The sequence below is a fragment of the Oryzias melastigma genome, linkage group LG13, assembly GCF_002922805.2.
Source record: "Oryzias melastigma strain HK-1 linkage group LG13, ASM292280v2, whole genome shotgun sequence".
Classification (NCBI taxonomy): domain Eukaryota; kingdom Metazoa; phylum Chordata; class Actinopteri; order Beloniformes; family Adrianichthyidae; genus Oryzias; species Oryzias melastigma.
In genome coordinates, this window is record NC_050524.1 from 618,679 (window position 1) to 646,562 (window position 27,884).

The 27,884-nt window shown below is 47.3% G+C and overlaps 1 protein-coding gene across 2 annotated transcripts in view; it reads right to left on the reverse strand.

Moving 5' to 3' along the window:
* Positions 1 to 3,634: 3,634 nt before the first annotated feature.
* Positions 3,635 to 27,884, reverse strand: part of col4a3 (collagen, type IV, alpha 3) — a 30,371-nt gene continuing 6,121 nt past the window's right edge. Inside the window, exons 3-53 of one of the 2 annotated variants that reach the window (XR_002919863.2) lie at positions 27,391 to 27,480; positions 27,007 to 27,051; positions 26,847 to 26,891; positions 26,613 to 26,675; positions 26,379 to 26,432; positions 26,277 to 26,303; positions 26,135 to 26,209; positions 25,957 to 26,019; positions 25,845 to 25,880; positions 25,551 to 25,598; positions 25,388 to 25,462; positions 25,052 to 25,096; positions 24,905 to 24,967; positions 24,792 to 24,836; positions 24,594 to 24,647; positions 24,471 to 24,512; positions 24,253 to 24,334; positions 22,562 to 22,597; positions 21,186 to 21,350; positions 20,924 to 21,016; positions 18,474 to 18,569; positions 18,245 to 18,315; positions 17,900 to 18,088; positions 17,634 to 17,802; positions 17,473 to 17,565; positions 17,245 to 17,349; positions 17,071 to 17,165; positions 16,768 to 16,918; positions 16,237 to 16,350; positions 15,982 to 16,149; positions 15,821 to 15,910; positions 15,620 to 15,754; positions 15,449 to 15,547; positions 15,272 to 15,361; positions 14,900 to 15,039; positions 13,193 to 13,319; positions 12,942 to 13,022; positions 12,759 to 12,860; positions 12,260 to 12,307; positions 11,991 to 12,176; positions 11,750 to 11,880; positions 11,595 to 11,667; positions 11,077 to 11,148; positions 10,880 to 11,005; positions 10,710 to 10,808; positions 8,910 to 9,116; positions 6,458 to 6,632; positions 6,255 to 6,369; positions 4,612 to 4,784; positions 4,201 to 4,377; positions 3,635 to 3,814 (exon numbers count right to left, since the gene is read on the reverse strand). Coding sequence is in view for 1 of the 2 variants with exons in the window: in XM_024277974.2 (XP_024133742.1) it covers positions 4,296 to 4,377; positions 4,612 to 4,784; positions 6,255 to 6,369; positions 6,458 to 6,632; positions 8,910 to 9,116; positions 10,710 to 10,808; positions 10,880 to 11,005; positions 11,077 to 11,148; positions 11,595 to 11,667; positions 11,750 to 11,880; positions 11,991 to 12,176; positions 12,260 to 12,307; positions 12,759 to 12,860; positions 12,942 to 13,022; positions 13,193 to 13,319; positions 14,900 to 15,039; positions 15,272 to 15,361; positions 15,449 to 15,547; positions 15,620 to 15,754; positions 15,821 to 15,910; positions 15,982 to 16,149; positions 16,237 to 16,350; positions 16,768 to 16,918; positions 17,071 to 17,165; positions 17,245 to 17,349; positions 17,473 to 17,565; positions 17,634 to 17,802; positions 17,900 to 18,088; positions 18,245 to 18,315; positions 18,474 to 18,569; positions 20,924 to 21,016; positions 21,186 to 21,350; positions 22,562 to 22,597; positions 24,253 to 24,334; positions 24,471 to 24,512; positions 24,594 to 24,647; positions 24,792 to 24,836; positions 24,905 to 24,967; positions 25,052 to 25,096; positions 25,388 to 25,462; positions 25,551 to 25,598; positions 25,845 to 25,880; positions 25,957 to 26,019; positions 26,135 to 26,209; positions 26,277 to 26,303; positions 26,379 to 26,432; positions 26,613 to 26,675; positions 26,847 to 26,891; positions 27,007 to 27,051; positions 27,391 to 27,480 (4,848 nt within the window). In the remaining variant the exon portion in view is untranslated. Of the gene's footprint in view, positions 4,378 to 4,611; positions 4,785 to 6,254; positions 6,370 to 6,457; positions 6,633 to 8,909; positions 9,117 to 10,709; positions 10,809 to 10,879; positions 11,006 to 11,076; positions 11,149 to 11,594; positions 11,668 to 11,749; positions 11,881 to 11,990; positions 12,177 to 12,259; positions 12,308 to 12,758; positions 12,861 to 12,941; positions 13,023 to 13,192; positions 13,320 to 14,899; positions 15,040 to 15,271; positions 15,362 to 15,448; positions 15,548 to 15,619; positions 15,755 to 15,820; positions 15,911 to 15,981; positions 16,150 to 16,236; positions 16,351 to 16,767; positions 16,919 to 17,070; positions 17,166 to 17,244; positions 17,350 to 17,472; positions 17,566 to 17,633; positions 17,803 to 17,899; positions 18,089 to 18,244; positions 18,316 to 18,473; positions 18,570 to 20,923; positions 21,017 to 21,185; positions 21,351 to 22,561; positions 22,598 to 24,252; positions 24,335 to 24,470; positions 24,513 to 24,593; positions 24,648 to 24,791; positions 24,837 to 24,904; positions 24,968 to 25,051; positions 25,097 to 25,387; positions 25,463 to 25,550; positions 25,599 to 25,844; positions 25,881 to 25,956; positions 26,020 to 26,134; positions 26,210 to 26,276; positions 26,304 to 26,378; positions 26,433 to 26,612; positions 26,676 to 26,846; positions 26,892 to 27,006; positions 27,052 to 27,390; positions 27,481 to 27,884 lie in introns of both variants that reach the window. The other variant, XM_024277974.2, reaches the window with a different exon arrangement.

The following is a 27,884-nucleotide window of genomic DNA, read 5'->3' on the forward strand; positions in this document are numbered from 1 at the left end:
CCATCTTCCAGAAAGACAGGAAAGGTTCTGCTGGGACGGGGCGCCGTAGGGAATCCCAGCCTCGTCTGAGTCCAACTTCTCCAGTTTCCACAGAGAAAACCGCAGCGCGTGCACGACCAGCACACGTGCACGGACTCCTGGATCTCTAAAGACACTGAAGAGCGACCTGTATGGGGGGGGGGTCTTTAATGGGGGGTTTAGCCTGAAAGCTTAAAAACTGTTTCCTCTGCAGAAAGACGAGAAAATCAGGGAACCAAAAACCAGAACCTGTTTGTTCTGAGAGGTCAGGGGGGTCCAGGAGGGGTGGGGGGTCATGACCCAGACCTGATGTGAAGCCTTGAAGACTCGCTCCAATGAAAATGCTGTTCTTCGTGTACTTTTCTCATGACGGAGGATAAATATGAAATAATTGAAGATTCAAATCGTTGTGAATCTGGAGCAGACGAAGAAGTTAAAAAGTTGAAGCGGTAACTAAAATGGGTGGAGTCAAAGTCTCCCTGCTCCGCCCCATTCTGGTGCATCCACTTAAATAGATCCATGGTCAGCGGCGTACACCCGTGTAGCTTTTCTACCTTCCTCGAGGCCCAACGCGTTTTACAGTCATTCACACACTGGTGGCTCCACTGGAGCCAACCTCCCACCAGAGGCAGTTCGGGGTTCAGTGCCTTGGTTCGACACATGGGCGGGTAAGGAGGGAATCAAACCTGCAATCCTCCGATCAGGAGTCGACCGCCCTACCGCTGCACCACAGCCGTCCCGCCATGAACGTCTTTGTTTTCCTGGTTGAGCTGAAATCTGGATGGAAACTGTTTTGTTGAACCACTAATGTGTGTGAGGGGCTGTAAGCTAGGGGGATGATGGGATATCAGCAGTGGCTTACTTCTGCACCAACAGTCCCGCCCACAACTCAGAGGTGAATACATATATATTTACAGGTATTAACATAGTTTTGGTTTCTTCCAGCTCAATTTTTTCATCAATTATTATCACTAGAATTTCATTTTGGTCTTTCTGGTCAAATTTTCCTTCTTTCTTAAACAGACATTACTGATAATCAACATAAAAAGTCTAAATTTGTCTTTTTAAAACACTCAACTCTAAAGTTTTCCTGTTCTCAGCGCTCCCTCACAGCACTGCTCCCTCTGCAGAGCCTTCGCCGCGGGAGTCTTCTGCGAGCGGCGGAGGTCCTCTTCAACACCCAGGGAGCGGAGCGGGACGTGGGGCGGATCGACGCTCACAGTGAGGGTGATGGTCAAGTTTAACACACATCCAAAGTTACACTCAAACATGCAGACACTCGTTACAAATCAAGACACACACGTTCCTCTCCACAGTGGAGCCGAGCGGCCGCTCAGCCACAGCAGAAGTTCTGAGGTTTGGACCAAACGAGGATCCAAACATTTCAGTTTATTCATCTGACATGATGAAGGTCAGACTGCAGCTTCAGCAGAACGCTGACCCAGTTTGGTTCTGATCAGGAGACGGTTCTGGATCTTCTTCCATTCCAACAGAATGTCTTCAGCTCTGAGATGTTCTTTAATCTCCTCAAACCTTCGAGTCTCCGCTGAGCTGAAGACGTTTCAGGAGGAACCAGAGGATCTTCTGGACTGTGAATCCTCTCCGACTCTTCCAGTCAGTCCATAAAAAGACTCGTCTGCTCAATAATCGCAGAAATGATTCCCCTTCATTATTCTCCAGAGTTTCTTCACTTTCATCATCTTCTTCAGCTTCTAATAAGCAACACATTAACAGCCCGCGGTTGCCGTAGCAACAGATTACCAGCAAATAGCCGTCGCTAAGGACCCTCTGGCATGAACACGCACACGCGCGCCGGGGCATGATGGGAAGGCGCTGACATCATGCGTGCTCGCTGTGATCCCAACAGTTTCCTCTGAGTCAGAGTTTGGTCTCCGACATTCAGGTCTACTGGGAAACAATTTGCTCTCATTTGCACGGAAGAGTTCACGTCACGATCCCCGAGAAGACCGCCGGAGCGCCACGGCGGCCGTGACACTGCCTCCCAATTAGGCCAATCCGAGAGCAGGACCGGAGCCAGACGGTTGGACTGGAGGTCTCTGCAGGAGGACCGGGATCCGGTTCTGTCAGAACAAACGTCCCACCTGGAGAAGGTCCAACAGCAGCTGTGAGGAAACACCTGGTCTGGGCGCCGTTTACGCCAAAGAGCTTCAAACTCAATGGTTCCTGTCCAGAATGTTTCTGTCTCAGTCCAATGAACTCCCAGCATCTTCACCAAAGGTTTATAGAACCGAGAAGGTCTTGATCCAAAAGTCACGTTGAGGTCATAAAAGCTTCAAAAAGGTTGAAGTAAAAAAAAAATAACAGTAACATAAAACCAAACCAGGATTAACATCAATTAAAAGATTATAAAAACACACAAACGTATCCAGACATACAGAAGTACATCTGCTGCACACGACTAAGAGCCATACATATATAAATATATCCTACTGATTTGACAGTATAAATCCTTGAATCCTTGAAAAAGAAATAATGTGTTAATAGTTATTAACACAAAGTAATTCAACTTTCCAAAGTAAGAGCCTTCCACTTCGCCTCGCGGTTTAGACTTCCGCGGCGTGCATTTAAACGTCGAGTATTGTGTCACTTATTCATGGTCATTTAGAAAATGAATAAAAATCCAATCAGGTTTAAGTACTTTAATCTTGTGATTTATTTTGGTTTAGATCTCTTTTTCCCAAACAGTTGACCATTTGATCCGCGTTGTCCCGGTAAGACCACGACGCGTCGCCGAGCCTCGACTGCAGCGGTAAAGGAAACGCTGATCATCATGATAGATAAAGCATCAGATCAGAGAGAAAGTTCACTTCTTACTCCTTGTTTTTGCCACAAAGTTTGTTTTAAAGAAGTCTGCGCAGTGATACAGAACAGCTGGGCTGTGAGACCAGAACTTTGGGTTTTTAGACCTCCAGGTTCTTCTGGGTGTACGTCAGCATCTGTTATCTTGGAGTAATCCTGCAGACATGAAAGACTTTAGAGTTCAGATCATCTCACTGCTGATGCGTTTGTACTCACAGTTTACACTTCCGGGTAACATTTGACGTATTTAAAGATTTCAGACAATAAAAATGAAAGAAAATTGAATCTGTCCTGTTTTTGTTCAAATTTACTTTGTAAAACATTGTGAGTAAAAGTGCACGTGAGTGTGTGTGTTAATAGGTGTGTGTGTGTGTGTGTTACTATAGTGTGTGTGTGAGTGTGCTACTATAGTGTGCATGTGTGTGTTACTATAGTGTGTGTGTGAGTGTGTTACTATAGTGTGCATGTGTGTGTGAGTGTGTTACTATAGTGTGCATGTGTGTGTGTGTGAGTGTGTTACTATAGTGTGCATGTGTGTGTGTGTGTGTGCTGCTGTATGTGAGCGTCTCATCATCAGTGGAAAATCTTAAATGCTTCTTTGTTCCTAATGATCTCCAGCAGCTTCATCATCAGTCTCTCCTGCAGGAGCTCATGCGCCCCCTAGTGTTTCCAAACAGCCTCACACTCTGAGCCTGCAGCTCCGTTCAGGAGGTTCTGGTGCTTCTAAACATCTGTAGATAAATCACACAACAGCCAAACAGAACCCTGAAGCAGAAAGAAGATTCTTCAGATTCTGTTTCACTAAAATATTTTTATTGATTTTACTGCAAACAGTTTTCAGACGTTCTCAGCAGAACTCTGGTGGCTTTCATGCATCTTTTCATAAATGATCGGAGAATTCTTTGGTTTCTTTGTAGAAATCTTTCCAGAAAATTCCCTGGTCTTCTGCAGGACCGGGTTTGAGGCGCAGTAGCTTCTACACAGGATAATAAATATGAAACAAACATAGAAATATGTCAACGTCTGACTCACAGTTCAGATTCTCATAAAAAATAATTCCTAAAATGTCTTTTTTAAATGTTTACGTTCCTTCTGAAGCCACGATGACAGCAGAGAAACATCAGAAATGTGTTCTGAGGTCACCTTGATTCACTTCCTTTTATTTTGAAGGAAACAGGTTTGGATTCTTATGGGTTAACTACAACTTTTTGGACTTTTGCTTGTCCTCATGTGTCTGAATCCAGACAGAACAAAGTGATGTCATCAGCAAACAGGTTTGATCCAGAAATCAGAACCCTTCTCTGTGGTACCGGGTCTCCTAAAGTCCAAACTCAGTGTGGATCTGAGCTTCTGCCGTCAGACCTGTGCTCGGTCCGTCCAGAACACTCGACGTCTGCAGACCCAGGATGGAGGCTCATGTGTCCTGGTTCCTGAGGGAGGGGGAGGGGGTCGGCCCTCTATGGTTCCTTCAAGCAGACCCGGCAGCGGCTGATCATCTCCTGGGTCTGGCCTCCCGAGTCGTTCCAGGGGCTGGGTTTGCTGCAGGATCCCACACAGACATTTAAAAAGTGACGGAGTGTTCATCTGCTGGCTGTGCAACACTGCCACCTTCAGGTCATTCAGGGAACTGAAGGAACCTGAGCTTCTCTTCTTCTGCTCTCACGTCTTTAGAGTCTCAGACAAACATGTTTCTCTGCAGGGAACATGAAGACCATGACCCCCCTCCCCCCCCACACTGTGGCCACAGGGCGGGGCACAGACAGGTGTGCTTACCTGAACATGCTGTTAGGCCTGAGCGCAGCCAGCCAGTAGCTGTAGCTGTCGCTGTAGTAGCTGCAGGTTCCTCGGTCATGACACTCGATGAAGGGAACCCTCCGGAAACTCTCCAGACAGGATCCGGGGGAAACCAGGGGCTGACCCGAGCCCTCCGCCCCCGCACCGGTCTCCTGCAGAGCAAAGGCAGCTGAGGTCATCACAGGTCATCACAGATCCTCACGGATCATCACAGATCATCACAGATCACCGCATACCCCCACAGATCATCAAAGATCACCACACATTCCCACATATCATCAAAGATCCTCACAGATCATCACAGATCACCGCATACCCCCACAGATCATCAAAGATCACCATAGATTCCCACATATCATCACAGATCCTCACAGGTCATCACAGATCCTCACAGGTCATCACAGATCCTCACGGATCATCACAGATCACCGCATACCCCCACAGATCATCAAAGATATCCACAGATTCCCACATATCATCACAGATCCTCACAGATAAACAGAGATCCCCACAGATCATCAAAGATCACAGCATATCCCCACAGATAATCATAGATCAACACAGATAACTACGAATAATCACATATAAACAAAGATCATCACATGTTTTTTAATTTTTAATTAATAGCTTATTTGACTATAACACAGATCCCCACAGATCATCACAGATAAATAGAGATCCCCAAAGGTCAACACAGATTTCAACAGATCATCAAAGATCACCACAGATGATCAAAGATCAACAAAAACACAGATCACCACAGATAAAAAGAAATCCCCACGGATTATCAAAGATCTCCATAGATTATTAAAGATCACCACAGATCATCAAAGATCACCACAGATAATCAAGATCTCCATAGATCCTCACAGATCCCCACAGATATTCACAGATATCACAAGATCCTCACAGATCACCACAGATCCCCAGCGAGTGTCTGTTTCCTCCAAAAGCCCAAACTGATCAAAACAATCCGTTTTTCTAAAACCTCTAGATCTGAGTAAAACGGTTCTTTTAATGGCTTTTCTGTCAGTCAGAGATCTCTAACTGTCAGCGGTTCAGTTTGGTTTCTAGTTTAGTTCTGACCGGATCAACAGAACTGAACACAGCAGTTCTTACTGACTGTTTCTCTGTGACTAGATCCGGTCATCTTGTTTGGCGTCTCATCTGGAAGATCCTCTGGATCTCCTGATTCTGTTTTGTATTTATACGATGATGTTGATTTTCGTCTTTGACCCTTTAACCTCAGAGACGCCGCCGGTGACGCCTGAATGTCAGACGCTCTCTGACGTACCGTACCTCTCCGACCGTTTACGAGGTGAATCAGCTGATGCAGACACAGCGTCCGCATCAGCTGATTCACGTTGATTGCGTAAACACTTCAGTACTGTTTTGTGTAAAGCTGAATCCGCTGGAATGACTGCAGTCGTGTGAACGGTTGAAAAGAACGTCATCACTAGTGCTAAAGCTCAGGTGGTAACGGGTTACAAACCGGAGAATTTATGGCTGTTCTCGTGTCGGCACTGACGCGTCTGATGGTGTTTGTGGGGTCAAAGGTCACAGAGGACAGTCGCTCATCAGTCATGTGACTTCCACAGAGCGTCTGCTCTTCATCAGCTCACCATCACAAAGGAGTACCCGGTCCACAGCGCCCTCCACCTCCTAGGGCATTCTGGGATGTCTCTGGTCTGACTGTGGACGGCGATCACATTAGCTTTGGCCTCACAGACGGCACACCTGGATCACAGAGGGTCACATGACTGGTGTCAGTCCGGCTCCAGACCAGCTGGATCTGGTTCTGAGTCTCTGTGGACGCGGCGCTTACCGGCTGATGTAGCGCCGCAGGGTGTCCTCAGACATGATGCTCTTGCTGCCCAGCTGGCTGTCGGCGGAGAGCCAGTAGGAGTAGTCGTTGCGTGATGCGTAGCGACAGGTGCGGTCGGTGGTGCAGATCAGGAAGGGCATGGTGCTGAACTGCTTCAGGCAGCTGCCCAACGTTCCTGCAGGAAACAAGGAGACGGGAGGTCAGCAGATGATCGGAACAGGACCTTCTTAGATCTGATCCGGATCCCTGCTCGCACTGGATCATTCAGTGTGATCAACACAATCCTTACCCTGCTCATTCCCTCTGTGCGAACACGGGTATGATGGATATTTTACTTATTTATCTGTTCGACGTTCAACTCCATGTATTCACGTGCGTGAGCACGAGTAGGGCTGGTCGGAGTGATGTGTGACAGAGAGACTTCTAGAGATACTGAGCATCTGTGTGGATATGGTTAAGACTTGTAGACATGTGTACGATGGTGTGTGTGAGCATCAACATATGTAATGTCATTTATCCCATGACCTTCAATAATCGTGTATTAATGGTTTAAACTCATTAAACTTCATCTTCTTTTACAGGAGGAGTTTATATGAACAAACTGGACGGGCGGCAAAAAACCCTGATTGTAAAAGCAGAACACGTCCATCACTAGAGGTTCTCAGCTGCAGTCCGCATGTTTATTTGCTGGACAGGACCAAAAAAAAAGAAAGAAAGAAAAAGAAAGTGGACCAAATGGCTCTTTCAGTGTTAAAGGACAAGAAGTCAGAATTCAACTTTACTCTAAGACGATTAAGCTGATTCCTGCACCATACGCTCCACCGTGCCATGATGACGGAGAGGTTTCCAATATTATTTTCTGCTTTTTCGTCTTTTGTCTCAAAAGCCAAGTTCCATGACTGCGGTTTGGGCCTTTGACTGCCACCCAAACCCCAATGCACCGCCCCTTCTGAGCTCTCCTGCTGGTGATGGGCCCACTAGAGAGTGATCCGGCGTTGCTCCTTTGGGATGGAGCCAACCGGGGCCCGTGGGAGGAGCCCCGGCCACCAGGTGCTCGCCTATGAACCCCAACCCCCAGGCCTGATTCCAGGGTTGGGCCCCGTTGACGAATATCTGGGAAACATAACGGTATCTTTGATGTGACGACTCCTAAAGTGGTTCTGAACCGCTCTTAGTCTGGCTCGTCACCAGGACCTGTCTGCCATGGGAGACCCTGGCGGGGCAGAAGCCCCCGACAGCTTAGCTCCTGAGATCACTCGAGCACGCAAACCCCTCTACCACGGTAAGGTGGCGGTTCACGGAGGGTTATGCCATTATTCGGTCGCTGTACCGGTTCTGTCGTAGTGAAAAGAGAGCTGAGCCAGAAAGCAAAGCTCTCAATTTACCGGTGTATCTTTTTTCCAATTCTCACCTATGGTCATGAGCTCTGGGTCGTGACCGAGAGGACGAGATCTCGACTACAAGCGGCTGAAAGGAGTTTCCTCCGGGGTGGCTGGGAGAAAGCTCGGTCACCCGGAGAGAGCTTGGAGTAGAACCTCTTCTCCACATCCAGAGGAGCCAGTTGAGGTGACTCAACCATCTGGTCCAGATGGACGCCTCCCTGGAGATGTGTTCCGGGGATGCTCCACTGGGTGGAGCCCCAGGGAAGACTAAGGACACACTGGAAAGACTAGATCTCTCCGTCGGCCTGGGAACGCCTCGGGGTCCCCCCAGAGGAGCTGGAGGAAGTGACTGGGGAGAGGGAAGTCTGGACATCTTTGCCTAGACTGCTGCCCCCACGACCCGGTCCAGATGAGAGGAAGAAGATGATGGATGGATGGATGTGTTCACTGGACTTCCTCCCACCAGGTCATGTGACAGTTCACCTGAAAAGGTCACATGGAGCTGTTCAGCACCAGATCCTCCCGGAGTGGTCTCTTCTCCTTCAGAGACATCTCAGTAGAACCTGACTGATTGATTCAGTCAAACAGAGGATTAAAAACAGTCACCTGGACTTGGTTTGGTTTCATCTTTTTCTCTGTGAGACGTTCTGTGATCTGAATGAAAGCGGTCTCTGAGGTGTTTCTAAACTTCAGGAAATATGGACTTCACTTTAGAATTAGATCCATCCCAAACTCTCCAGTGGGAAGGATCTGGAGCAAGGGCTGGGGTGCATTTCTGCTTGATGATCAACAAACATTCTGACATCTTTTGATTGGCTGGACACACCTGATCCAGGTACTCAGCCGCAAGTAAGGCAAAGGAACTGGCCCTCGAGGCCCAGAGTCCCCCTCGCCCCAGATCCAAATGTTCCCAACAGGACCAGAAGCAGAACATCTTCCTAATCTGGACATCACATGAACAGAACCAACCCCTCAGCGGATGTTGTTCCAACATGTCCTCCTACCGAGGAGCCAAAGACTTTTGGGGTTGTGAGATTTATTCCTCCTTCAGCATGGAGGTGTTGAGTTACCCAGGTCTTGTCCGTGAGCTCGGTTGTTGCCATTGACGAAGAGCAGCGAGTATCCGTCGTAGATTTTGGTGGAGCCTTGAGGACACTGCGGGACAGACACTGTCTGGCTGTGTCTGGTGAAGAGGAAGGCACTCTTCAAATCACAGTTTCCATTGGGTGCACCTGGAGGGCCTTTCCTTCCAGGTGAACCTTTATTTCCTTTAATACCTGGAAACAAAGACAGTACTTTAAACACGGTTTCAGGAAAGGACGTCCCGATTGTAGTTTCAGTCTCGATCGGTATCGGATGTTGTATCCTGATCAGGGATTGGATATTTAGTTTATTATTTTTTTATCAGAACAAAATATTTCAAGTAAGGCTGTCAGATTTGTTGCTTTAATTATGCGTTAATTTGACATATGCTTGACGCCGATAACTTTTTTGACGCATTAATTGCAGATTTTCTCATACGTGCCTTTCCATACCGCGCGCAGGCGTCCCTCGTCGCCCTCCAACTCACCAGCTGCTCTCACTAGATCACGGGCGGGTCTCCAACCACCGAGCTGCGAGCTAAAACCGGCCGGCGCTAGGACCTGGAGAGCTCCTGCACCCTAACCCGGCTCCGGTTCGCGTCCAGTACCACGTCTGGTGGTACCGGCTCGCGTCCGGCGCCGCGTCCCGAGAGCTGCGGACCCCCGACGTTCCGAACAGCAAGCGCACCGGGGGACGTTTTAAATGTTCTGGAGGTTTAAGCGTGATCCAGCCCCAGCATAGCGGTCTGTCTGCCGGCATATTCATGGCGTGAGCTCCGCTGGACACGTCGCTGCATCGAGCTGCAGCCAGAGAACGCGGCGGCAGTAACAGACTGTCAAACTATCCACAGAGTATCCCGCTTTTCTCAGTCTTTAATGTTTTAAAAAACAAAAGTTAATTGGAAATGATAAATCTCTATTTCATTTATTACTGTAGTTCAGCAGAGGAGGAAAAGATTTGGTCCTGACAAAAAATGAACATGAAAGTGTTATGGAAATGTGATTTTTGATGTTTTTTATTTTATTTTACTGAACGTTGATTGAAGTTTTGAATTTAAAATGCCCTTCACTTGGACTTGGGCTTTTGTTAGGCATTTTATGTTACAGCCTTTTATTGTTAAGAAAGTTTATCTCAATACAATGTTACAAAATAAAGTATTTCTGATGAAAACTATTAATTTTGTCATTCTTGTTTTCATAATTAATGTAGAACTCCTAAATTCCACGAAGCACACATTTTTTTCCTAAAAAAAGGCCACATATTAATTTGCGATCAATCGCGAGTTAACTATGGACAATGCGATTAATCGCGATTAAAAAATGTAATCGCCTGACAGCTCTAATTTTCAAGTTTATCATTCCAGATAAATGTAATCACGTAAACGGATCACGACCTCTTACAGCAGCAGGAGGAGCACATAAACACTTTGGTAAAGTTGGCGAGGTTTTCACCAGTTCAGCTTTCTCAGCTCAATAAATCCTTTAATAAACGTTTTAAACTGACAGCAAGAGTTTCAATTGTTTTGTCTCAACTTAAACAATGTTCTCCAAAGGCATTTGAACACAAAGAAGATCCGTTTTTTGTTTCTTTTTAACCAGAACAGTGTTCGCCGAGCTGCTGACAGTGAGACGGCTGCTAAGGAAGCGTCTACAAAGTGCAAGCTCTGAGAAAAAGGGATGAAAAGAAATCAATAATGTCTCAAAAAATGCTGACATGGATGTGAACGGCTCATCAAAGTACCTTAGCCCCGCCCCCAGTGAAACGAACAACAGAGCAAAGGCCTGTACCTGTCTGGCCCGGTATTCCGGAGGCTCCTGGCTGCCCTTTCGGTCCAATACTTCCACGCCGCCCTTTTTGACCTTCTTCACCTTTGCGCCCGAATATTCCTGACACAGAAACCCAGTTTGAAGAGCTGCATGTGTCCATCATATCGTTACTCTCCCGCAACGCAACAAACCCATAAGTCCAGGCAATCCTGCGGCCCCCGGGGGCCCTCTCGATCCTTTCTCTCCGGGATATCCAGGAGGACCCTGGTCACCGGGCAGCAGTATGACCGAGTGGATAACATCTCTCCCTCTTTCTCCTGCACAGACCATGTTCAGCCATCATCACCTTCAGTCTGCAGGTGTTTGTGTGCAGGTGTTCAGGCTTTACCTGGCATCCCCTTTTCTCCAGGGGGTCCTTGTGAACCTCTGATACCTGATGGTCCAGACGTACCCTTCAAACCTGGAACACAGGAAGAGGAAAATGTTGGACTGCCTATGAAACCGGTTTGAGGTTTGTGGACTTTGGGGATTTGGATCACGTCTGTGTCCTGCAGGTTCTGGTTCTGTGGTGAGATGGGACCAATGGTCCTCTGTTAGATCTTTATACAAGCTGAGCAGAAGCTTGGCCATTATTGCTGGCAGAAAGTTAGACTGGTTTGCACTCGGTAAGGGTTACTCTTCCTCTTTTAAGGACCGCAGAAGACGAGTGCAGGAGCAGTTTGGCTTTAGGAACCCAGAGCTCATCCCTGCTGTTTGCTGTATATGTGGTCTTGACGACTGCGTCCGTGACCTCCAGCTCATTCTCTGGCGGTTTGATGTGTCACAGGTGAGGGTTCAAAAGCAAAGGAGCATATGGCTAAAAAACAAAACTTTTTCTAAGTCTTCCTTTCTGAACGGAGGTCCTACCAGGAGGTCCTTTGTGGCCAATCGCTCCTCTTGAACCTCTCTCTCCAGGAGGCCCCCGACATCCTTGTCCACCCTATCAAAAACAGAAGCTGGTCCTTTACTTTACGCCACATTTTAAAACTGCATGCATCTTTATAGAGCAGGACATAACAAACCTTAGCACCCTCTGGACCATCCTCACCAGTAGGACCAGGGCGCCCCCGAAGACCCATTTGCCCTTGAGATCCTTTGTCTCCTTTAAAACCAAGACCTGGCTCGCCAGGAGGTCCTCGTGAGCCAAGTCGGCCTGCAGATGGATGGAACAGTCTTAACAGTCATGTTTGACCCTTTTTTGTTAGATGATCTGCTTTAATGGAAGTCAGGAACACGTTCTACAGGGTCAAGTCATCATCTCACCTCTGGGTCCTTGTGGTCCAGAAAATCCCTGATCTCCTTTTAGTCCTAGAAAACACTCTCCCTTTGGTCCTTGACACCCTTGACGACCATCTACCCCGGGAAACCCAAGAAAACCGGGGTCTCCAACAGGACCACTGGGGCCTGGAGGACCACAGAAACCAGGAGGACCCCTGTCCCCTTCAGGGCCTTGGAAACAACAATGATGGGAGGAGTCAAGAGGAGATGACTTCTCACAGTATATGGACAAATGCAGGGTTTGATAAACTCACCAGGAGGACCCTTCGGTCCTTCTGGTCCACATGGTCCAAAGCCTGGTTCTAGAGAGGAACAGCTGTTTATGAATCCTTCAAGTGCAAAAACTTTTTTCAAAATTGTGGTGTTTCCCTTGAGTAAATTTATCAAAAATCCAATTCGCACAATATCGAGTTAATGGAAACGCATCTAGTTACGTAACTTCCTGTTCCTTTCATCCGTCAGTGTGTTCTTCATAAACATGCCGGCGATGGTCGCAGCGCTACAGATGCTAATATAGTAACTATTATGTCTGTTAAGGAAACTGTGATGAAGACTCGATAAAGAAGATAAAGACGGTCTTTTTGTGGAGAAAACTACCCATCACTTTGATAGACTGATTATTCTTCATACTGCTAACTCAAGTATTTAGGGACTGATGGGACATTTGGAGTGGACGTTAGCATGTCCATTAAGCTGTCCAGATGCAGCTTCATGTTTCACAGCACAAGTTCAACAATGTGGTTCAAGTTTTACCTCCCATAACTCCTTTCTCCCCAGGAGGTCCAGGTATCCCATCAAGTCCCTGCTTCCCCCTCAGACCAGGTGCTCCTGGTTCTCCAGGAGGTCCCCTGCTACCTGCAGAGGAAGACTGGGTTAACTTTCCAGGATAATAAAGGTGTGTGTTCTTTGACAACCACAACACCAGAGCTCTGTCACCTTTGAAACCACCTACACCTGGACTGGCATCTCTCCCCTTTGGACCATCACAGCCTCTCTCACCAGCAGGACCAGGAGGACCTTCAAAAAACATTCAGGTTAGCTTTTAAAAAAAAAAACATTTTTCATAACTTTCTGTTGACAAATGAAGAAACAAACTGTTCATTTGCTTTTTTGGTTCAAACTTTTATGGTCTAAAATAAACAACTGCGAGTTCATTAAAGGTGAGTTCAGGTCAGTTCCCATCACACCTCTGCATCCAGGATAGCCTGGGGGTCCCTTAGAGCCACACAGACCACACCCCCCTGGAAGTCCTCTGGGTCCTAAAGCCCCTGGTTCCCCTTTTTCACCTGGAGGTCCCACAGATCCTGGATCACCCTGAGAGGAAAGAAGATGATTCAGTTCCATGGACTGATACTTTAAGCCTTAGGGGGTTGACCCATATGGGTTCTGCAGGGTTTTGGGTTGTTTGGGTCCGTGGAGGGTCATAGAGGAGCAGTTGCAGGTGTGTCTGCAGTTTTCTTGAGGCTCGTACGACCACTTCAAGGGACGTCATGAAAATGGAACGTACCATTGTCGTGTGGTAAGTGTGCCATGAAGTATTGGTAAGGATAATGGAAGTTACACTTAATACGTACGGGTGATGCTGTGGTATGGTGTCCTTATGCCACACTCTCTGGCTCCTTCCTGACCGTGCACAAATACTGCACGCAAAGGGTGTGCATGTGATATCTTCATCGTGTTTGTGAGGAGGAGCTGGGAGAGAACAGCTCTCTGTTACCCCAGCAGCTGCCTAGCCAATTCCACTTCCTATTCACCCGCTTCCACTTCCTGTTCCTATGATTCCACCCTGGCTCAGCCAGGATGGGGATCCACGGGGAACGTTTGGAAAGTTTGGCGTGACCTTGTACGAGCAGACGAACTCGCCCATAACACTGCCCTCCAATCAAATCCAAACTTTAGGCCACTTCAGGTAAAGACAGTTTTCTCTGGACAGAGAGGACATGAAGACAACCCCTGCACTCAGAACCAAACAGAGCACACCGAGGCGCGACAACTGTCGACAGCACTGGCGACTCCTTGATCCAGCTCAGTGGCCTTGTGTGAGAGTGTCCGCCCTGAGACTGGAAGGTTGTGAGTTCAAATCCCAGCCGAGTCACACCAAAGGCTATAACAATAGGACCCCACATCTCCCTGCTCAACATTAAGGGGTTGGATTGGGGGGTTAAACCACCATTGTTCCTGAGCGCAGCTGTGTCTGCAGCTCACCACTCCCTAACGGACACTCCACATATCTAGGTGTGTGACAACTAAATCACAGCAGAAACAGCATCTCCAGATGGAATCATCAAACCTCCCCCATCAGAACAGACATGAAAGTCCCAGTGGACAGTCAAGATCTTCTCTGGACTGGGAAAAGTCTGAATCCCGGTGGGAGGTGGTTGTAGTTTGCTGAGGTGGGCAGGTGTTGTTGGTTTGGGGTTGAACTTCCTTCTCTCCATGTAGGGTGAAGGCTGAGCTGCCTCTGCATAAGGACTCTTCTCACCCAGGTAACCAGCAGAATGAGATATTGCCGCGGGTCAGAAAGAACCCGAAGAGGTAGAACCAAAGATGCATCCTTTTAAAAGTCGCACTCCGAGTGGTCTTTTCATGAGGACGATGTTGCCATTTTTAACCCAAATTTTTATTTTCATCAATCATTTTCTAAGACATAGTTTCTGCAGAGCGGCAGGAGTTCATTAAAAATTAACTTCTGAGTTGTGGGCGGGGCTGCTGGCATGTAAGTAAGCCTGCGTTGATATCCCGTCATCCCTTTGCTCACTTTCTTCCTCTAGCCTACAGCCCTCTACAACTCCAAGCACAGAGATGGACGACTTTGTTGAGACTTTTTTTAAAGATTTTATAGTGAAACTGAAAAACAGTCAGACCAAAAGTGAGACTTCCGTCATGTGTGATACCATGTCTCCTCTCTCTCCTTTAGCTCCTGGTCCAGCTGGGCTCGGTTCACCCTTGGGGCCTTGAGGACCATTTAGACCCTGGTCTCCCTTTGGACCTGGACTCCCGCAAGCCCCCACAGGTCCTTTCTCACCTTTGAGACCTGAAAATGCAACATGCTTTCAGTTGTGTGCTGGGAGGAGTTTAGCCCCTCCCCCTGAGACTCCTGCTCTTACAGATTCAAAATTAATCCTTCAGGAAAGGAAAAGACCGTTTCCATGGAAACCAGGACCAGTCTAAGTAGACCACTATCAATCACGGACACTTTGGTAGTATTAAAGTTGTGACAAAACATCTTCATTTGGATTTTTTTCATCTTATGGAACCAGTCTCACCTGGGATTCCCTTCAGTCCAGAGTCGCCGTCGGGTCCAGGTTGACCTGTCAGTCCCATCTCTCCATCCCTACCCGGGTCTCCTGGAAATCCTGAGAAACATACAGAACAGCTGCTGGGTGCTTTGTGTCTGGATCTTCAGGCAGTGGACTCGGGAATACAGCAGACCAGAGACATACCACGCAGTCCCAGGAGTCCAGGTTCACCGTCTCTGCCTTTCTGCCCTTTTAGCCCCGGGGGACCGATCTCTCCTTTAAGACCAGTGAAGCCTAAAGGACCTGAAGAAGAACCAGAGAGTTTCAGGGAACCACAAGTTTTTCCTGAGAATAGAATAGAAAAGACTAGAAGACCTGGGGGTCCAGGGTCTCCAGGTTCTCCAGGGACATTTATGTTCCTCAGTTCTCCTTTGGGTCCTTGCTCTCCTTTGTCACCTCGAGGTCCTTTAGGCCCCAGAAGACCCTGTTCACCATCGCGACCACTATTACCTGAGAAAACAAGTCTTCAGAAGAACTTTCCTTTAACGTACAAACTTATTTGCCATGATTTCAAACCTGCTGGTCCTGGTTCTCCAGGTTCCCCCTGTGGGCCGTCTTCCCCTGGAACCCCAGGTGGTCCGGGGGGCCCATTGTCCCCTCTGATGCCTGAAATTTAACATGGGAATTTAAAGTAAAAGAAAGTTTCTGTCCAAGCTGATGGAAGTCACTTCTCCCACCTGGGGTCCCTGGTTTCCCACGTGGCCCTCTCTCGCCTTCAAGTCCAACATTTCCTATAGGTCCAGAATTGCCATCGATCCCTTTTGGACCATCAGGTCCTGGTAACCCTGGGGTCCCTCTGGTTGGCAGCCCAGGATCTCCTCTTGAACCCTTCTCACCACTTACCCCTGCAGACCAGACACAGTAGATTGTGGGGATTTTTGGAAAACCAGATCCGAGATACACAGTCCTCAAATGGTTAATGGATGCGGCACCTGCAAATCCAGCAAAGCCTAATGGTCCTGGTTCTCCTTGAAGACCAGGAGGTCCGGGAAAACAGAAACCAGGTATGCCAACAGGACCACGTTCTCCATCCAGACCATTATTACCTGACAGAAGACTCAATCATTGAGTTGTTTGTCTATTGAAGGTTAAAACTACACCCCAGAGATGCTCGTGGAAAAAGGACACGAGTTTCTGCACAAGAATCTCAAATGTTTAGGATGTCCAGACTTGGCCATGGGACCGTGAACAGAGGATCAGAGGATTCCCAGGAATCTTTTTACAACATTTCAAATGTATCCCCCACCCCCACCCTTATGTGGAGTTGCAGCAGCTCATCTCCAGGTTCTCTTGGATGTCTGGGCCTCCCCCGCCCTTTAAAGGAGACTCCAACCAATAAGTGGGGGCGGGGCTCTTAAGATTTAAAATTAAGGTAGATTAGAGCCTCCCACAAAGAACCTGTACGTCTTTTCAATTTGTAAACAATAAACAGCATTCCTGTCCATCTGACAGGCCACGCCTACCACTGGGTCCAGCTAGACCATCTTGTCCTTTTTGTCCTGAGATTCCAGGTGGCCCTGGAGGTCCGGGATTTCCTGGGGGTCCCACAAAGCCATCATCTCCCCGAGGACCCAACTGACCTGGAAAGCCACGAAAACCAACCCCCCTGTTGCCCTGGGACCACAGAAAAGGGGGACGATGATGTCATCAAGCAACATTCTACATAAAAACATGTTGCTGACCGCTCAACCAAAGGCACGCTGCACTGATTTCAAAACCAGATTTAGTTCAGAGCTGGCACAGATACAGGTCACACACTGGCGCACCTTAGGGCCCATGTTTCCAGGAGGACCTGATGGCCCTCCACGACCTTTGACACCAACACTGTAAGGACCTGGATTTCCTGGAATCCCTTTGTCTCCTGAAACCAAAACATAAATGAAACACTTCACATATCAGTGAATGGCAGTTACTCTACATTAAGACTTTTCTGAGTTGACCTTTTATTCCTGGGAAACCTTGACGTCCCGGAATGGAAAATCCTTCATTTCCCCTTTCCCCCTTTGAACCAACAAATCCTGGAGAACCTGTCGGACCGATGGCCCCTGAGACCAGCAGATGACCCAACGTTACCAAAGAACTGATGTTAGTTTCTCCAAAGTTTCTCTTTACATCCACATTCTTGAGCAGATCTTACAAATGACCAAGACCCTCAGTCCATGTCTCACCTTGGGGTCCAGGAATCCCAGAAATTCCTTTTTCTCCTTTCTGACCTTTATTTCCCTTAAGCTGAACCACTCTCACGGAATTCCCTTTTTCACCTGAAGGACATAGAACATCCTTTAGTTTTTAGTCTCCACCTCATTTTTAGTCCTGGTCACTCACTCACCTGGAGGTCCTTGTTCTCCTGGCTCTCCTAGAAACCCAGCATCACCTGGAGGTCCAGGAGGTCCCAAACTCCCAATGCCAGGCAGGCCAGGAGGGCCCATTTGCCCTCTTTGGCCTCGAGGTCCAGCTTCTCCTTGTAGTCCAGTATTACCTTTTGGACCTGGTGGCCCCTGAGAACCCAGAGCATCATCTCAAAACCCAACCAAAGACTGAAACTGAACCTGCTACCATGGAGACAACAGAGGAAAGATATGAACTGTTACTCACAGGATTTCCTTTTTCTCCGTCTTCACCTCTTGGTCCTGGTCTGCCTGAAGGTCCAGGCTTTCCCCTAGGTCCTGGTAGTCCCGGCTGTCCCGGAGACCCTTCCTCACCTTTCTGCCCCACCCTCTGCATGACTCCTGGCTCACCTGGCTCACCTGAAGGTCCTGGGACTCCTGGAATACCATAGAGGCCCTGAGGACAACAAATCTGGATCTGATGACACTGTTGGCTCCAAACAGGAACAAAACCGTTTTTCAGTCGTTCCAAAAACTGCTTTTCTACCAGATCGCTTCAAATAAATGAGACAGTCACACAAAATGGTTTTCAGCGTGAGAATTTACGCCTCACCTTTCGACCAGGCCTTCCTCTCATTCCCTTCACACCTTTGTACCCTTTCGGTCCTGATTCACCAAGTTCACCTGGAACCACGAAGAGAGACAGGTGAGTTTACCTGCTGAGACCCTTTCACGCCTGTCTGGACATCAGTCAGGTGTTTCCATGACAACCATTTTCAAAGGCTTTCTGAACTTTCCAGGATAAATCTGCAGTTTCTGCTCGACTCACAACAGCATCATACCTGGTTCTCCCTTTTCACCTGTCGGACCACGTTCACCTGGAGGTCCAGGGGGTCCAGAGAGTAGGGGACAAAGGAAGCACACCTCCCCCATCTCACCTGGGGAACAGGGGTCAGTCAGGTGATGTTCTTTCACATCAGACACAAAGACAGGAGAGCCTAAGAGACAATCTGCTGTTCCACATCTTCCAGGTGACGGAGGACTGTAACGTCCTCATCCTCGTCAGGCTGGAACAGTCCGCCGCTTTTCGACCACATGACTGTACTGTGCAGACTAAAAGCTTCAGTGGGGGTTCGTGGTACCACACTCGACTGGAGCCCACCATGTCTGCCTGACAGAACCGTGTGTGAGAACATTTCTGGATCTGATTGAACTGTTTCACAGTTGTTGGGGTTCCACAGGGCTCTATTGTAGGGACTCTTGTGTTGTCCTTCCTATAGACTTTCACTCCACTTCTGTCTTGTTTCACAGACATCAATTCAATTTAATTTTATTTCTATATCCCAAAATCACAAAGAAACTTTGCTTAATTGGGCTTCATGCAGGTAATTTTACAAATGCAGAAAATTAGTCATAAAATATGAAAAAATAGCTGAAAACTAAACAGACTTAATAAAACTGGTTATTCCTGGCCTTAGACCCTCCCTCCCGGTAAGGAAAAACTCCTAAGAACATCAGAGACTGGACGGCTCGGAGCCGTTTTGGTTTTGATGGCATTTGGTCCGAGCAGCTTCTATCTACCAGTACAGCTCAGTTTATCTGATTTGTTTTAAATCTTTTGATGATCTTGCATCTCTGTCCCTCTCTGAGCTTCTCTGTCGCTACAGCCTCAGCTGATCTTCTCCTGGAGGAACCGAGATCCAAGAGGAACCTCGGAGGACACGAGGGTTTTGCACCTGAACCGTGAAGCTGTGGGACGCGTAACCACTCAGCCTTCAGCAGACGTCCTCACTGTTTATTTAAAAGAAAAAGAAAAAAAAACGAATCTTTATAGCCAGAGGTTTGACATGGCAGGAACCTCTGCTGCTGTGATTGTATTTTATTATGTTAAACATTTTACTTTTAATTAGGGCTGGGAATCGCTGAAAAAAATAACAAGTTTATTAACAATAATTTGAAAAGGAGATTTTTACTCTCAACATGACTTCCTTGGTTGAATGAAGGTAAATACATAAATAAATAACATGAATCATGATTGATTTTATTTGTTGTTACAGTATTTGCCAGCCACTTTATATTTGAAAATAATCACAATATGAAATGACATACACGATTGTACATTTAGAAAGTCTAGTTTTAACCCTGTAAGGGCGTAAAACTAAGTTTTTGTCTGCTTTTGAATTTACTTTTGTATTTTAGATTTGAAACTCTACCTGCTGCTTATTTGGTATCATTTTAATCAGCACACATCCTCCTATGTGCCACTGCCTTTATTTAGTCATTTTATATTCACACACTATATTTACATCCAGCAGAAGCAGAAAATTCCATCTAGACAAAGGTGATTCATTTTGCTGTGGAAACCCCAAAAATGTTTAACAAACTGTTTTTACAACATAGGATGAAAGTTTTAGGTGTAACTTTATAAAAACAACAAGAATAAAATTTGTCAAAAACTACTCAACTTGTTTTATGAATGAAAATACAAACAAATCCGGGTTAAATTCAGATTCCTCTGAGTCACATATGATAGAGGAACAACACGGACCTCAAAGCTCCATGAAGATCTTTCTTATGTTCTTCAGTCTGACTCTGTGGCTGCAGCTACAAAAAAAGAATTTCTCTCCTAAGAGCTCTGATGTCTATCTGACAGTTTTCCTGGAATTTTTTTCAGCTTTTTCTTTTTTTCTGATACATTTTTTTTATTATGTTTGTAAAAAATAATGAACATTTTTTTGGGAGAAGTTTAAATCCAGCTGGATTTCAGGTCGACTGGAATCTGAACAGGTGGAGGCGTGTCTGTCCGTTCTGAGCCGCTCGCCTTACACAACGTCGGGGGCGGGACTTTCACGGAGAACCACATGTCGGTCCCCATTTCAAAATAAAATAATGGTTGGTTTCCTTGTTGTTGGATTTCTTATAGCAGACAGCTCGGTTTGGCTCCGCCCCCATAGCGGATGTGCTGCTGCTGCATTACAGCTGTCAGATTGACGTTTATTCTCTGGCTTATTTATTAAAATAAAAGATTGCTTTTGTCAAAAAACTACAAATAAATGACATATTATCTCTTTAATTTAATAAAAGGTGTTAATACATATTAACACATTCATTTTGATTTATTAATCGCGTCGACATTCACAGCTTTACTTTTAAGTCATTTTAATTTCAACATTTTGACTTTCAAGGTCTGACTGCCTTCACATCAATACCTCAGCGAACTGAAGTCACTGATCACCTGATTATTGATGATCTGGTTGTATAAGTGATCGTGTCAGACCCCCCCATCACTTACCCTTCTCCCCCATTTCTCCTTCAAGCCCCAGAGGTCCAGTCTGGCCTTTGAAGCCTTTGTCTCCTGGAGGGCCACTTCCTCCATCCAAGAAATCTGACAAGAAGACGACATGAAAACCAGAGTCCACCTGAACCTGGTCCAATCAAGACTTGACCCCCACCCACCCATCCCCACAAATGAAGCTAGAACGAGGCTTTGGTACCAAACTACCTTAAACACATCCCTGATGTCCCCCCCCCCCATCAAGTCACGCCAACATTACATGGTAGTCCGGGCTCTCCAGGCTCTCCCTCGGGTCCAGGTCCTCCAGGGTTCCCACTCTTTCCTGGGGGTCCACTGATATATGGTCCTGGCTCTCCTTTGTCCCCCTCGAGTCCAGACGAACCAGGAGCCCCACGGAAGCCAGTAGAACCATCAAGGACGTCACCTTGGAGCACAAGAAGAGGAAGTAACCACGTCTGAATAAACATCTGCTGAGTCTCCACAGGAGGCAGACGTTCTAGATTAGATCTGTTCAGGTCAACAAAAGCATGAGGACTGTGGGGTGAGAGGATGACGGTAGTGGACTGTTCAGAGGACTTGAAGATGACCGGGACCTTCACACCAGTCCAGCTCCAGAATCCTCAGATCAGGATCAGACAGAACAGTCAGAGAGCCTGATGCCGCGTTCACACTGAACCTGATTTGGACAGCAGAGCGGCCAGTTTCAATGTTAAGTCACTGCTACAGACGCCATCTGAGGTCCTGCGGTGCAATTTGATTAACGAGTGCGGTGGAGTTCAAAGATCTATATTTTGGTATCTACCAATCAGGGACTCAGCTTTGGGCATGTGACGTTTTCAGTGGCTGGATCAGGGGTAGAATACTGATCCAATGAAGCGTTTTTGTCCTGAACTTCCGTCTAATTTCTTAGTCTGCTAGCGCCGCGGCGTTGCTAGAGGCTGTCCAGTTACTGTTGGGTTAAGGTGGGATACACCTGGACAGGTTGCCTGCCAGTCGCACCTGCAGCGGCTCTCTGGATGCCAACTAGCCGGCTGCCCGGAGTCCAGTGGAGCTCGCTCGATGCACCAGCAGACAGTCACGGTGAGACGCGGAAGTCACCAGCTCGGGTTTCTCAAACTTTGTTTTATTTTTCTTATTTTCTTCAAGACAATCATGAAAAGTTCCTCTAGTTCTAGTGTTTAGATTTTTCCCCTCTTGGGTTAATGTGAGACCGTGAGCCTTCAAACGGGGCCACAGAGACACAGAAACACAGTGGAAGTGGCTGTCACACAGACTCCGCCCCCAGAGACTGGGAGAATCACTAAATTATGTCATGAACGCAGACATGGAGACGTGATTACGATGTTTTTGTAAAACTCTTAGTGAATGAACCTGACCTCTTAACATCATCCGTGTCTTCTACATTAGAATTGAGATGAACTGACACCACTCCATGTAGCGATCAGGTTAAAACATTAGCTGGTAGCTCCTCCCACACGTGGCTGCAGTGTTATACTCAGGCAGCAAATTTGAAGTACGAATCGCGTTCGCAGCTTTAGGAGAAGATCTGCGCCTCCACGAGCGTCTGGAGGAGACGTAAACATAAAAAGTGTAGCAGCAGGTGAGGATCTAAGTGAGGGTGTAGGTGAGTTTTACCTGGCTCGCCTTTCATCCCTGGAAAACCCAAAAGACCTGAAACGGTTCCGACAGACAGAAGGTTAGTCACAGGACTCATTTCCAGAGCAGCAGATGTTCTGGAGGACAGAACGTCTCTTTTAGATACTAGAACATTCGAGCACACTGTATGGTCACATGACTTGATCCATTCAAAGACTGAATGATGGTTGGTCAGTTTCTGCTGGATCACGTGTGTTTTTGCTGGGATGAGACGGGATTTTACAAGATTGATAAAGTTATGTATTCTTTTAAATTCTAACTGCTGCGCTCCTATTCCTGTTATACTCTGTTGGACCCGATACTGAGTTTGAAGACGTTTTCTGCTTTGTATATAGAACCAATTCCACTGGCTGTGATGAGAAGTGGAAGCAGATCTTAGAAGGAGATGATCTGGAGGGAAGCTTTTACTCAAAGATGACAACTGTTTAAAACAAGGCCTCACTGGAGACCAGCATCAGCCTCTCAAAGCGACAGTCTAAAATCTTGTACTAACACCATATATGTGCGAACCTCAGACTAACTCCTCCCACTGCTTGTGTAATAGCAGGGCTTCCCTTGAAACAATAAAGGAGGTCCTGTGATTACGGAGTTCAGAGCTGCTATCGCCGTTGGTGACGAAGGGCTCTCCTCCAGAGAAATCGTATTCAGACTCATGTCTCGTTCCTAATTTTATCTTGGTATTTACAGTTGACTCTATAACAAAATTGATCACTTATTTATTAAATCTTGAAACTATTTTGATAAAGGGTTAAATCGATTTGATCACCAACTCCCTCAGACAGACGGATCTGTTTGGGTTGCAGGGATAGAAATCGATTCATCGATTCATCACAAATACAAAGGTATGAAGATGGAGAACAAGCTGTGTCCTTCTGCTGAGGCATCTATACTTCTCCTGTCACTTCTCCAACAATAGTTCATCTCCAAGTTCCTCTGTAGGAAAACAGAGAATGAAACCCAAAAAATGACCGAAGATTAACTTTATCTGATCACTCTAATCCAATCACAAACCAGAAGCAAAGAGCTAATATTAATACTTTATTTAAATGAAGGAAGGAAGAATGAATGGAAAAAGGAAGGAGGGAAGGATGAAAAGATGGATGAAAGGACTCAAGAAAGAAAGGAAGGAAGGAAGAATGAAAGGTTGGCCAGAAGAAAGGATGGATGAATGGATGATGGATGGATGATGGATGGATGGAAGGATAGAGGGATGGAAGGATAGATGGATGGATGGATGGATGGAAGGATAGATGGATGGAAGGATAGATGGATGGAAGGATAGATGGATGGAAGGATGGATGAATGGATGATGGATGGAAGGATGGTTGGATGGATGGAAGGATAGATGGATGGATGGATGGATGGAAGGATGGAAGGATAGATGGATGAATGGATGATGGATGGAAGGATGGATGGATGGATGGAAGGATAGATGGATGGATGGAAGGATGGATGGATGGAAGGATGGATGGATGGATCGAAGGATAGATGGATGGAAGGATAGATGGATGGAAGGATGGATGGAAGGATGGATGGATGGATGGATCTTTCTTTAAACTGCAGACTTCTGTAGACTTTGACCAGACTGATGGATTTTGTTTGAACAGTTTTTCCCGCTTTAATGTTTAAACCTGATGGATCAACATTCCGACTTTTGTAACCTTGAGTACCTGGTCTTCCAGGACGTCCTTTGGGTCCTGGAGGTCCCGGCAAACCCCGCTGGCCCTGCACAGATCTGTAGTTGTAGACCACCTGAAGCACAGGAAGAACAGACGCTTAGACTCCTCCTCCTTCCTCCTCTGCAGAGCAACAGCTGGGGGCGGAGTCACAGCTGGAAGTCGGTGGCGTTGGCTGAACAGGAAGTCACGTCCTCGTCAACCACACTTACATCTCCAGGAAGACCCGGAAGACCACGGTCGCCTTTATCTCCCTGAACACAAACAGGGGGTCAGTATCAGAACCAGAGCTAGCTGAGGGACCGGACTGGACCAGAACCACCCCCCACACTCACCAGCACTCCATCGGTCCCTTCAGGACCCCGAACCCCTGGATCCCCAGGAAATCCCTGCAGGCACGATCATTCTGTTAGAGACTCAGATCTCCAGTGAGTCTTTGGGTTCTGGAGAATCTGAATGACCTCCAGAGTCCAAAGCAGCTTGAGCGGTTCCTAACATGAGGCGATTAACACCGCAGACGTTCAGCAGGTTACCTGCAGCCCGAAGGGTCCAGGGAATCCGATCTTCCCGGGTTTACCCTTCAACACAAACAGAGTTCACTGAAGGTTCTGGAGCGTTCATGCTGATCTGCATCTGCATCTCCTACCAGTGAGCCTTGGTATCCCACATCGCCCTTCTGACCTTTCAACCCCGGATTTCCTGGAGGTCCCTGGAGGACAAAACCAACCGACAGGTGAGTCTGCTGGAAAACGGATCCAGGAGAACGTCTGGATTCTGGAAAAGGTTCACCTACAGGCGGTCCAGGAGAACCTTTCTGTCCTTCTTCACCTGGTTCTCCCTGAAAGACAGAAACACACAGAGGAACAGACAGGTGAGGTCATACAGGTGAGCTGACAGACAGACAGGTGAGGCTAGAGAGGAATGCTGACAGACAGACAGGTGAGGTCATATAGGTGAGGTGACGGACAGACAGGTGAAGCTAAAGAGGAATGCTGACAGACAGACAGGTGAGGTCATACAGGTGAGGTGACAGACAGACAGGTGAAGCTAAAGAGGAATGCTGACAGACAGGTGAGGCTAAAGAGGAATGCTGACAGACAGGTGAGGTCAAACAGGTGAACTGACAGACCTTCAGCTCTTTGGGCCCCTCAGCATACAGCTTGATTCCTCTTTTTCCAGGAAGTCCTGGAGGTCCTTGATCGCCCTGTAGAGCAAAGACAGAGAGTCATTTGATGATGAAGATGAAGAAGAGGAAGTCCAAAGTGTGTTTAAAACAGAAATGGAGACTCCACCTTCTGTCCCTGAGGACCTGGACTCATTGGGCTGGCTCCTTCTAGTCCCTAAAATAAAACACTTCATCATCATCATCATCAGTCATTCAAAGATCCAGACCTCCAGAAAAACCAACAAACTTCAGGAACATCTGATACAATATGAAAAAGAGGCCAGTCGGGTCCATGGACAGCAGGTCTGAGATCCTCATGGTCTGAGGATCAACCGAGGACCTGTTTTTGGACTGTGGGAGGAGGACGAGGAGAACATGCAGATCCACAGAGAGACCCAGCAGGGGTTTGAACCACACTGACCTTCTCTCCGGGTACACCTGGCAGCCCAGGAAACCCCTGGAATCACAGACAGGGGGGCGTAAGGGTCTGAATGAGACTTCACTGGACAACTTGACAAACACTGGAGGCACACCTGTTGGCCGGGGGGTCCTAGTGAACCTGGTAGGCCTAAGTAACCGAAATCTCCTCTGCGTCCCTGAAACAAAGACAGTTCAGCAGCCGGTCAGGAGACCCTACGGCGGTCAGCCGGTAAACTCCTGTCTAAAGAGATCTGGTTTCTGGGCCTCAGAAAGACAGTTTGTTTGGTTGACCTTTTCTCCAGCTGGTCCTGGGGGTCCTGGTTCTCCTTGAATTGGTGGAAGATTTGGGTTGACAAACGATTCTCCCTGAAACCAAACATGAGCTTCAGTGATCAACCGACGGCAGCAGGTGAAGGTCAAGCTTCAGGAATACCTTCATCCCCTGCGCCCCCTGGAGCCCCTAAAAGTAAACAAACTCCGTTAGCGTTCTCCTGTTAGCTCAGCATCAGCCTGAAGTCCAACAGGGAGGACTCACCTGTGGACCGGTGGGTCCCCGAAGTCCAGGAAACCCTGGATAACCCGGATCCCCCTGGAAGAAAGTCCGAAAACGCAGGTATGATGGCGGCGCCATGCTAGCTTAACACTGAAACGGATTTAAACCTTTCTTGGGATGCCAAAATCTTTTGACTTAGTGAGAAAACGTTTCCTGGTGTTCCTCAGAGATCAGTTCTTGGCTCTGTTTGTTTTCAAAAGAGCAATAGAACCAAACCTTTGTCCCATTGCATCCTGGGAAGCCCGTTTTCCCCAATGGTCCTTGTTTTCCTGGAATTCCCTGAAGGAAAACAAAGAAGTTGCAGGCGTCATCATCATGTCTTTTAGTTCACTTATCTTTGTTACATTTCACCTAAAGGTAGTTTTATTTTATATAACTAAACTGTGTTCTTTCTAACTTGTCCTGAAATGTTCACAGTAAAAACTCTCATTTTGTGTTTTTGTATTTTACCGGCAGTCCTGGAAGTCCTGGAAATCCTGGCTGTCCTGGAAGACCCTAAAGGTTGAAAACAGACACAATCCTCATGAAGCTGAAACACAAGTGGGGAATGTCGCCCCCGTGTGGCTCCCAGTCACACTACAGTCCATCTGAACACTAAGATCAGGCTCACCCGAGATCCTTTAGGTCCTGGACTTCCAGGAACTCCTGAGTTTCCCTAAACAAAAATCACAAACTTTTTTTTCTTTCTTTAAATCAAATTCACTATTAAGAAAAATCACAAACAAGGTTTGTAGCTGACAGAGGAGTTTGGTTCATGAATCTCTTCTTGTGTCTGTGACCTGCAATGATCTGATTTACTTCCAAACTTCTCCACTTTCTCATCTTTTACTGCTGAACGTCCTCAAAAAGCAGAAAATGTTTCATCATCACTGTAGAAAATGAACCCCAGAGGCTCCGACACAGAACCCTGTGGAACCCCTCGGAAGACTTTCAACAGAATGATGTCATCAACCACAAAGGTCAGGTGACCAAACAAACCGTCAGAAGGCTTCACCTTTTCTCCAGAAAGGCCCTCCTCCCCCTCGTTCCCAGGGTGACCGGTCCTTCCAGGAAGTCCGGGGTATCCCGGGTAACCAGGCTCTCCCTGTGCAGAACAGCAGCTCATATCAGCCCCGCCCACAGGGGGCAGCAGACGGTAGCTCAGAAGCAGGCTCTGCTTTGATGTTCATCTGAAGGCGGCGGCTCCCGGCTGGGTGGTCTGAGAAGCTCCACCCACCAGCAGGGGACCTGAGACCAGCCTTGTGGAGCGTTCTGATGTTAACGTTTTGAAAAAACTCAGACGTGTCAGACACACAGCCCCCTCGGAGCTACCTGGTCGCCATGACAACAGATGAAGAGACAATGGCGTGCAGATAGCCGCAGTCATCGTCATGGAACCAGAACGAGCTCAGGCCCAAACCTGACCCGGGAACCCGTCAGGACAAAAGAGGAACAATCTCACCTGTCGAGATAAAACTGTCTCCCAAACAAAGTCACAATGTTTGCCAC